The 11,207-nt window shown below is 38.8% G+C and overlaps 1 protein-coding gene across 1 annotated transcript; it reads right to left on the bottom strand.

The window, feature by feature from the left end:
- Positions 1–3,401: 3,401 nt before the first annotated feature.
- LOC149242134 (uncharacterized) lies at positions 3,402–8,384 on the bottom strand. Its single transcript, XM_089370770.1, has 2 exons — positions 7,778–8,384; positions 3,402–3,808 (listed from the first exon to the last, which is right to left on the bottom strand). Exons 1-2 carry the CDS (start codon positions 8,382–8,384, stop codon positions 3,402–3,404), a joined length of 1,014 nt encoding a protein of 337 aa, XP_089226896.1.
- Between the last annotated feature and the right edge of the window lie 2,823 nt (positions 8,385–11,207).

Below are 11,207 nucleotides of genomic sequence, written 5' to 3'. Positions count from 1 at the left end.
GCCAACCGCCCACACACCCCATACTCGCATCTATTCGAGCACTCTACAAGTCGGCCTCGCCCTTCCATCGTAGGTCGGCCAACCCTCATTGCAATGCACTCCAACATGGGTATAAAATCCAACGCTCCCTTCTCATGTGTACGCGCATCTCCAAGGAACGTCACATATCGTCGCAACCGCAGCTCGCATAACCGGTCGTCGCACCGTCGTGCACGACTGCCCATCGCACAACCGCGTTTGCCTATGCACGCGCCCGGGTCACCCGGCACCCAACCACGTCGCACATTTCCAAAGGCCTTACACCTCTGGTCGGCGAAGCCACGATGGCGCTCCTGAGTCAATGTTGCGTACCCACCCCGCATGCCAACAACGTGCAGCCATGGAAAAGCCCACTCAAATCGCCACAGTTTTTGTGGTCTTCATTTTTTATGTTCGTTAAAGTTCTAGGAGTCGTCTATCAAAAGTAGCTTGAATCTGGGCAAAAAAATTTCAAAAAATCTTGTAGAGGCAGTGTTTGAATCTTGTTTTTGATGGTGGAAATGGATTCAGCACCATCAAAAATATGTACGACACCTAAAATTTTGAAATTTAACAACTATATCTTGGATTTACAAAAATCCTTACCAGATTTTCTCTAAATATAACTATAATTCCCATAACCTTCCAAACAATTCCTCCGATAAACTATGACAAAGTTTTATATATTTTATTTATTTATTTAAAGTTTCATTTATTTGGTTATTTTTAAATTTTATCTATTTTTTTTAATTTAATAATAATTGTTTTTTTTAAACATTGTTATTTTGCTAAATGAATGATTTTCAAAATAAATTTCCAGAAAGTAATAAAACTTAATTTCCTATTTTCACTTTACTTTAGATTTTGCAGCACAGTTCCGAAATATCCCTTTACCTAATTTCCTATTTTCACTTTACTTTAAATATTGTAGCACAGTTCCCAAATGTCGCTTTACCTTTTGTCCTCGTATGCTTTAATGTACATACGGTGTGACTCGACTTAACTAATCTTAAATTCCTATTTTTACTCTACTTTAAAGATCGTACAAGTTGTGAGAACGTAACTTTCCATAAGAGGCATCGCCTATAATGCAGATTTATTTTAATCATAGTGTAATTTAAAAAATAAAATAATTACGTGTATTATATTACTTCTTTTATATTCAATGATAAACTCTCTTATATTAATCAAATGATCAAATAATTATATTTTAAGAAATTATTTTATATTTTTTCATGTCGGATAGATCCAACTTTAAGATGAGTATACTAATTATTCCAAGAAATTTTATATTTTTTCATTTCGGATAGATCCAACTTTAATATGAATTTACAATTGTATTTTAGGTTTATATTTTATTATCACATCTAACATTTTTTCCATATTAAATTGTAAAACACTTTATTATTTATATATATATATATTTTGTAAAACACTTTATTATATATATATATATATTTATGATAGATGTTATTTTGTAATACATTGATCTATTTTTTGAGGTTTATTTTTTACTATCACATATAACATTTTCTCTATATAAAAAACTTTATTTGATATATGTGTGTGTGTGTGCGTGCGCGCTCTAGAGGTCATTTTGTAATACATTGATCTTAATATATATATTAGATGTTAATTAATAATTGCAATCATTTTTTTATTAACTTTTCTTTTTCTTTATTACAAATTAATTAATTTTTTTTTTTCCAAAACCAATTTATAATGAAACATAAATTTTGTTATTATTATTTTTAACATACTGTAAAATTAACAAATTTTATTTTTTTTAAATAAATTTTTACTACTATTGTTATTGATATATGGTAAAATCAACAATTTTTTTTCTTTATAGTTCTAATTCAAAAACATAAATTTAAAATTATTTTAAATTGGATTTGTATTTTTTTCACTTTTAAATTATTTTGTAATTTTTAATTAATTAATGTAATTATTTTTTTATTATCTAATTCACATGACAACTTTCTCATGCTCAGCTATAAAGGGCCTCTAGAGTCAACAATGATGAGAGATGTTTCTTTTATGATATGGGTATGAGAATAGAAGAGGATAATGATATGTAACCTATAACTAGTCACTAGTAAGATTATTCTAGGAACCTAGCTTATTAGGGGTGATTACCATGATATGAAGTATTATGTAAACCATGAGATTCAAGTTTAAAATCCCCACATAGGTCAAACCAACAAAGAAAAAAACCTACCCTACTAATTATTTGTTATTAGCATTGTATCTATAGTATGACACTATATTGGTATTATGCTTGATTTCATTTTGATAATATCGAACTAGAATTCACCCCTCATGTACTTTGAGGGGAAAATGAGAGAGCTGGTATTTTCCCAATACCATTCCATGTATCTTTTCTCTCTTTCCCTAGTTCATTGATGAAGGATTGTTTTCACCACCAATTGCAATGGTGGTTGGTGACCTTGTAGGACTTCGTGGGATTTGATCCTAAGAACTTCATGGACATTACCCTACATGCCTCATCTCAGAAGGTTTATATACTAGTGCTGGTTTGTGACCTTGTAGGGCTTCGTGGGATTCGATCCGAAGAACTTCATGGACATTACCCTACATGCCTTATCTCAAAAGCTTTATATACTAGTGTTGGACACTCAAATCCATTGTTATCATGTTGCATCTTAGGGGATTTAAGTGTTTAATATTTAATTTGAATTGTGTTTCTTAACATGTAATCCAATACCATATTTCAAATATTATTGGATCTTTAGTTTATGTGCAATCATGGAGATAATATTTTGATCTCAATGATAAAAATCCAGAAAATTATACTATTTCGATCTAATTTCTAGTTTGTAAATATGTATTTCCAATTAATTGACAATCTATTAATCTCATATATAAATATATTTTCTCAATTAATTGATCATCTCATATAAAAATATGTTCTCTTAATTAATTAATAATCATATTAATTTTATATGAATGAAAATATTATTTAAGACCAACCCTTAGGTGTATATGAAAGTTGAATAAAAAAGAAGTAACTTCTTCCATTTATTTTAGTTTTGACCAAAAAAAAATCCGATTACAAAAGGTTGAGACATTTTCAATATTTAAATATTTTTAATGCATGCTTTGCAGGCCAAACATAGAATCATCTTATTCACTATTTATCTTGTTTTTTTTTTTTTTACGAAATCGGATGTTGTATGTATTCAAAAAAAGAAGGGGAGACTAAGCTCCAGCAATACAAGAGAAGAGCTCATAGGATGAGCTTGCAGCTGAATTACATTGAAGGATTCCGCTGAAATGCTTTCATAATCTACTTGAAGGACTCTGACACAAGTGTAAATTCGAACAAATTGAAACAATAGCAAACTGACTTTACAAAACATCTAATCTATGCTTATGTGACTGATTTGTTGAGCAGTGGAGTTCTCCAGGTGACTGTCAGCTTCTGCGATTTTTATGCTAGAGGAACTGGTACTTGGGGCGTTGATCTTGTCCATCATATACCTGAGAATATCAACAGATTCCTGAATGTGCGCACAGGTGTTTTTAAGAGAGTTGAATTGCTCCTGCAGAGAGGAGATGCGATGAAGGAAGAGGCTGATATCGGCTTCATATTTTGCTGAAATGATCCTGGAAGCAGCTTCGATTTTCTCATCCAAGAGACGCTGGTGAGCTCTAACTTGCTCAAGTTCTGCTTGCAGGTCACGACAATGGAGACAATCTTCACTGCGATCCATCCAAAGAACTTCAAATCGGACTTGAAACGACACTGAATGAAGGCTCCCACAGGCTATATTAATGACAATGATAACCAATATGTTAATCAGAGTGGCAGGGGAAAGAGTAAAAGGGGGTCTCAGGAAATTAAAGATAGAACTGAGGGGAATTCCAAAATTTAAGACAGAGACTAAAGCTGAGCGATAGGAAGCAAAGTAAGTCAAAGGAGGATTGTGCTGGGGCAAGCTGGAGATGCTTGTCAACCCAGAAAGGGAGAATCGGGTGGGAAGGAGCCTGATCGATGGAGCGATCACAGATTTAGAAGTCAAAAACCAACTGCTAACCAAGGGAGCGAGAGCAGAGGGAAAAAAGAACGAGAAGAGGGGAACTTGCAGATGAGAGGGAAGCTTCCCATGATAAATAGTAGGTGGGCAGAGACCCAAAGCATGCCAGATCACGTGAAAGGATCTAGGGCGTTCACGGAAACCAAAGGGGAAGCAAGATTTAGGAGATACAACAAGATCTGCAATGGGATATGAGGGTATTATCGGTTGATTGCAACAGAGGGCCTCGGGATTACAGAAGATTTGGTCAGGGTACGCTTTGACAGGAGCGCAGGTCATTTGACATAAACAGTTTAAAGTAATCATGAAAATCAAGGGAGGAATTGAAATGAATCTTCATTGTTACAGAGCAAGCTTCCTTTGGGCCGAGAGCAAGCATGACTGGCCCGTTTGTCAGCCTCTCGATTGATGGATCGAAGGATGTGATAGAATTGGAATTCCTTATCATGGTTAATCAAGACTTTGCATCTGTTGATGATTTGCTGCAAGAAAATATTAGAAGCTTTCCGCTTGCTGTTCATTAAATTAATAATGATAGCAGAGTCACCGAAGATGAGAGCTTTTTTGATTCCCTGTGTCTGTAGCTGAAGTATGCCTTGGTAGAGGGCCAGAGCCTCAGCTCTGTTGTTTGAGAGGATCCCCAAGCCCCATTCAAATGAGACTAAGGGCTCACCAAAGGGATTGGAGATGATGCCCCTGCTCTCGCACCACCCGGATTAGATTTAGAAGCACCGTAAAAAAACAAGGAATGGATGTTACTTGAGCGAATCCAGTTGTTGAAGTCAATCTTCTTTAATCGAATTTTCCATCTGAAACTGTTAGCCTTGCCCAGATTGCTGCAGGAATTCACTGTTAGGGGAATACTTATCTTTTCTATTAGATTTCTGATGAAGTCTTTTTCCTCGACCCATAGGCTAGATATGTCAATTTTTTTTGTGAGCTTAGAAGCAATAGTTTCAACCGCCAGACTTTTTGCCTTAATACAAAGATGCCTGATAGAAGTCTCTTTATCTCTAAATATCATGTTGTTCCGAGCGATCCATATCCTCCATAAGATAGCAAGAGGGAGGGCATCCCACACTCTCTTAGCAGGATTATGTTTCATGGATTGCCAGGGGTAATTTGTTTTCCAGTTGTTTAGAGCTTCTCCAATTGATTGCTGAGAATTCCAGATGTGGGGCGCGGAAGGATTGATGCTACTCCAACAAGAAACTACGAAAGGTCATGAGATAAAAAGATGCTGTATAGACTCCTCTGCATTTTGGCAATTAGGACATCTGGAAGGTCCAACAATACCTCTTTTTTTAAGGTTCTCTGTAGTGAGAGTTTTTTCTTTCAAAAATGTCCACATGAAGAATTTAACTTTAGGAATTGCTTCTACTTTCCATACAGTTTTCCAGTGTATCCATGTTGGCGCTGGGTGTTCCTTGTTGTTCAAATAATCATACCTTGCTTGTATTGTATAGCTAGTGCCTGTGGGGTCCCATCTGAAATCGTCCTTGTCATTTTCAAAGGTGGGAGCAATGATGTGCAGATGTTTATAGAAGTTCTCAAAGTTGCCTTTAAGCCATTGCGGGATGGGAGGAAAATTCCATTGCATCCAAGCATGGGATAATGCATCCCATTGAGAAATTTGGTTTAAGTTACATATTCCCTTACTTTGGAGGAAAAGTGTTATTGAATCCATACCTAGGAGGCTATTGATTGGTGGATTTCCCATGATTTTATCAGTGCCGATGTTGACTTCCTTACCTCCTTTGGGCACCTTGGAAATGTTTTGCGCCATGAATGTGATGCCTGTTTTACATAGCTTCCAAATCTTTGTGCAGTTTCTGTTGGGGATCTCAGCTTCAAGAAGATGTTGCCTTGGTTGGCTGAGGTATTTTGCCTCCAGGACTTTTTTCCACCAGGCTGTTTGATTTTTAATGAGTCTCCATATCAACTTTCCTCCAAAAGCTATATTCATGAGGGTTGGGGATCTAATGCTAAGGCCTCCTTTCTCCTGGTTTTGTATGACTTGTTTCCATCCAACCAAGTTGAATTTTTTCTTCTCATTTTTCCCTCCCTGCCAAAGGAAGAATCTGAGGATACTGTCCATTTTACGGTGGAAAGAAGCTGGAGCCTAGGCCAGGGAAAATTGATAAAGGGGGAGGGAGGAAAGACCCGATTTGAGATGCACCAGCCGTCCAGCTGGATTGAGCCAAGAGGTTCCCCATCTCTGGACTTTTCTTTTCATTTTGTCTAAGGTTAATTCCTAGACATCTTCCCTTGCATTCCCAATACTCATCGGCATTCCCAGGTAGCTGAAATAGTCCCAATTTAACTTGCAAGGGACACCAAATATAGTGGCAATGCTTTGAATCATTTGAGCTGAGGCATTCCATCCATAAATGTAGCTTTTGAGATGGTTAATCTGGCCCCCTGAATATCTCATGAATTGATCTAGCAAGGATTTGAATCTTCGAGCTATGATTTTAGTCGCCCCTCCCAGCAACAGAGTGTCATCAGCAAATTGAGAATGGTTGATGTTTTTCACTCCATCTTCAAATTTGATACCAGTGATGAGACCTGCCTGCCTCTTATGGTCAAGCGCACAGCTGAAAGACTCTGCCATTAAGAGGAAAAGATAAGGGGATAAGGGACAGCCTTGTCTTAAACCCCTTGAGGAACGGAAAGAAGGTCCAGGTCTTCCATTGATAAGAGGAGCAATCCAAGGGCCAGAGATACAGGCTCTTATAATATCAAGTAAGGGGGGAGAAAAACCCATTTTCTGAAGAACAACAAAAAGAAAGGAATGCCTTACCCTGTCAAAGGCATTTGCCAAGTCCAATTTCAGAATGAAGCCCTTTTCATTCCTGGAATGACTAGAATGAATGGCTTCCTGAACCAAGAGAATGGAGTCGGATATTTGCCTGTTAGCCATGAAGCCTCCTTGGTTTTCTGAAATTAACATCGGCAGAAGAGGTTTGAGACGGGAGGCAAGGATTTTTGTGAAGATTTTATAGGAGGAGTTGCATAAAGATATTGGCCTGAATCGGGAGAAGTTAGAAGGGCGGTTCTCCTTTGGGATGAGGGCCAGGTGTGTTGAATTTGTGTAGCCTCCTATTTTGCCTTTCCTCTGAATCCATTTGAAGTATTTTATGAGATCCTTTTTTATCAATTCCCAATATTCTCTATAAAAACATATTGGGAAGCCGTCCGGTCCGGGTGCCTTGTTGGGCTGAAGACACCAAATTGCTTCCTTAATTTCTTCCTCTTTTATCTCTTCTGTCAACCTTTTATTTAAGTCTGCTGTGATCTTTGTTGGCAAATGCTGCAAGAGGTCAGCGTAGGGTTCTTCCTCCCCTGTTTCAGTTAGGAGCTCCTTGAAATGGTTTGAGGCAGCACTTTTAATGGCTGTTTGATCAGTGTGTTGGGTCCCTGCATTGTCTATGATGGCTGTTATGTTGTTTTTAATTTGCCGAGCAGTGGCTTGCTTATGAAAGAAAGAGGTATTCTTATCTCCGCTTTTCAGCCAAGTCTGCCTAGATTTTATACGCCATTTTTCTTCCTCCTCTCTTTTGATACTGCATAACTGATTATAAAGCTTTTCTTCTTGAAACTTTTCAACCTGATGATACTCTTGATTTTCTATTGTAGAATGGAAATCTTCAATTTTGGCTTTCACCTCTCTTTTTTTCCCCTCTGGTTCAACATACTGCGTTTTGGCCCAATTTTTGAGCTTTCAACATTTTTTAATTTGCTTTCCCATATAAATCTTGGAGATCCCTCAATGTGTTGACGCCAGGTTTGCTGTATCAGGCTTTTGGCTTCTGGGTAATCGCTCCAAATGTGATTGTACTTAAAGGGAAGAGGCCCAAGAGGGCTGTGCGAATCAATAGTTAAAATAATGGGATAGTGATTTGAGACAGTGAAGGGCAGAATGGTGATGTTGACAGCTGAATATGAGGAAAGAAAGGAGATGTTAACCAGAAACCGTTCCAGTCTCTCCATAATGTTGCTACTACCCAATCTGCGATTATTCCAGGTGTATTTTCGGTTTTTTGGTATGATGTCAATCAGATCACCGTGTTGCATTATTGTTTCCAGCTGATTTCTAAATGGATCGGGAGTGAAGCTGCCCCCACGTTTTTCATTGGCATGTAATATCAAATTTAAATCGCCCCCTAAGATAATATTGCTACTGTCTTCTTCTATTATGTTCTTGTTGAGGGAATCCCAGCAGACTTCTTTGTCCCTGTAATGATTGGGGGCGTAGACGTTGTAAATTACAATCTGCTGATTGCTCTTATTGTTCCTCAACATTGTCTTTATCCAATGCTGTTCTATTACTTCAGCTTCCCTGTTCCACTCTTCCTGATTCCAAATAGTAGTAATCCTGCCTGAGGCACCTCTGGATTCACATGTGCATCCTGTATAACGCTTATGATGGACAATGATCTTATCAATTTTTGACTTTCTCTGTTTTGTTTCCTGCAATTTGCTCTTGATTTATAAGATCCTTTAAGGCATTGATTTTGGAGGGGTGCCCTAGTCCCCTGCTGTTCCATGAAAGAATTTTAATCATTTCAAAAGTGTGATTCGAGGAGTTGCTCTCCCTCCCTTATCTTTACTACTGTTTCTTTATCTATTGATCCCTGTATGTATGATTCTATAGGATTTTGGAGTCCTAGAGCTATGTCTTTTTGAGCGTTCTCATCCCTGTGTTGTTTGGAAGATTTTCTTCCTAGCTTCTTTTGACCATCTAGAGAAGACCCATGATCTTTGGAATTGCTTCGAGTGATTCTAGGAGGGGGAGGATTTGATGGGAGGGAGGCGGGAATGACCAAGATACGGGGAGAAGAGGGAGGCTTAGATTGAACAGGGGAGTCTTCAGGAAGGGAAAGAACATGAAAGGGATTTGAGGAGGGAGAAGAAGGAAGGGGATTCAGCTGGCGGGCAGAAGATTGAGGAGCTTGAGGGGAGGAGGGAAGAGGGGGAGATGGTGGGGCAGAAGGATTGAGTGAGATGGCAGGGTTATGAGAGGAAGGTCCAGCATCATTGGGCAGCTTGTGGCTAGGGGCTATTTTTTTCTTTTTGACCGTTTCCCATTGTTCTTCTTGCGGATTATTGTCAACATTAGAAAGCTTAGAGCAACGATTAGCAAAGTGACCATACTCGTGACATACCTTACACTTGAATGGGATCTGCTCATAATCGAGCTGCTGAATGTGCGACCAGTCATCAACTTTAAGCTTAATGGCCTTAGGAAGACCTTTTCCCAGATCCACTTCAACGCAAATTCAGGCATAGGCCTGCATATTATCTCTTGGCTCGCTCTGATCAATGTATTTCCCGACTGCATTTCCAATGGCACGAACTGATTCGTCTCCCCAGCAATGCAATGGGAGATGAGGGAGACGAACCCAAACAGGAACCGCATTTGGGATATCCAGCTCCAGATCGAAGTCCGGTGTCCATTTGTTTAAGTACAACCCTCTAGAATCCATGAAGTAAGGTCCGTTGCGGAAAATCAAATCCTTGTCTTCCTTTGTCTCAAAGTGGAAGGTGAAGTAACCCTTCCCACAAAATCTGATAGAAATTTTCCCTTGTATTTTATCTGTCCAGTTCCTTTCCACCCACCTCTGAACTGTTTTTGGTGAGGGCCAGAGACCTGTAAACTGCCCTATAAGTCCTTTTTCCGCAAGAGCAAGAGCAGCCATTCTTGGCAAAGTAGGAGGGAGAGAGACTTCCTGTAACCCCTCGATTTTTTTAACAAACTTGGAGATCGAAGGGCGAGTTCGCTGAGGAGGAAGGGAGTTTATCAGAGCTGAAAAAGCTTGCTGTTGCACTGCCTCCTCCGGTGGAGCCTCCGGAGGGGCCATCCGAGCTGACGGAGGACAAACTCAAGCGGGTTGCAGAGGCTGGCAGGCGGGAGCCTTCAGAGAAACGCCGGTCCAATGGAGAACAGGGCGCGGGAGCTCCAGAAGCCCAGCAGCAGGGCTGCCAGGCGGGGGCAAGCTGAGAGCCGCAGGGCCGAAGGAGGGCAGGGCGCAGAGGCAGCGCGCACGCAATCACTCACTCTCAAACATGTATACCATGTTAGCTTTCATTCACTATTTATCTTGTAATACTAAGCTCGGAAAACCATAAACACCTACTCAAAATATTCAAAATATTTGTATTGTATACTTATGCATGCTAAATTCAGAAATCACCTTATTCACTATTTCCTCATAATAGTATGTTTTGAACAACCATAAGACCCTACTGAAAATGTAGAAAAAATGGTCTTAGATTTTTTTTCAAATACCTCTTTACGATAGTGTCATCTCAAGGAGATAGTAGGGAAGGTAATTCATCATTTGAGGCCCACCTCCCCTTCTCCTACCATTGAAAAGCCCGAATAAATCATGTAAGATTCCATTCATATTAAAGAAGGATGGAGGGTTAAAAGTGATAATAGGGAAGAAGCTTTATCCCAGTGTGGTTAGAAAGGTGTAGCATTAGTGCAAGGTGTTAGTGTTTGCCTTAAATCATATAAAGATGTTGTTAAACACCCCCTTGATTATTAATATTCCACTCTAGGTTATTTTCAACTTTGATAATAGAACTGGCAACTTTGATAGGGACTCTCTCTCTAACTAAGTTGTCCCTCGTCTTGGAAAGTTAAAGGGATGACCATATCAAGTTGTAAATAGTCTGTAAGAAGATTTAGAAAGGAATTCAAGCTAATTATGCTATATTTCTTTAGGAAAATTAATCTAGTAGCTTTGAATTGATATGTTGAACGAACTTTTGGTCGAGAGTTCCGTTCTCGACTACTCACCATGTGCAAGGAGGCAATGGTAGTGTTCTAGTTATTTCCCACTTCTTTTAGAGTTCTTGTGATTGATCAAGATTCTTCTAAGCCAAATGTGATTTTTCTCTAGGGAGTTTAAGTATGGTGGCTTTGAGTTGAGATGTTGAATGACTTTTTGTTGTGAGAGGTCTACTATGGGCTACACACCACATGCAGGTAGGGAATGTCAGTGTTCTCATTGTTTCCCATTTCTTATAGAGTTTTGTGATTGATCATTGATTGGATGCCAATAATAGATGCATATTGTTTACATGATGCTAAAGGATAAACTTGTAGGTTTGTGTTTC

Source organism: Pinus tabuliformis, chromosome 8 (genome assembly GCF_031772625.1).
Source record: "Pinus tabuliformis cultivar Carrire ecotype Pingquan chromosome 8, CPIR1, whole genome shotgun sequence".
Lineage (NCBI taxonomy): Eukaryota > Viridiplantae > Streptophyta > Pinopsida > Pinales > Pinaceae > Pinus > Pinus tabuliformis.
The sequence above is the reverse complement of the archived record's forward strand: the minus strand, read 5'-3'. Positions and strand labels throughout refer to the sequence as shown.

What these genes read in the sequence shown, in the direction of transcription:
- LOC149242134 (XM_089370770.1), bottom strand. Translation starts at nt 8,384, where the DNA reads ATGTTGAGGAACAATAAGAGCAATCAGCAGATTGTAATTTACAACGTC. An exon ending in AAAAATTGGGCCAAAACGCA is followed by an intron (nt 3,809 to 7,777) that starts GTATGTTGAACC and finishes TCATTAATATAG; the next exon opens with CCTGTGGGAGCCTTCATTCA.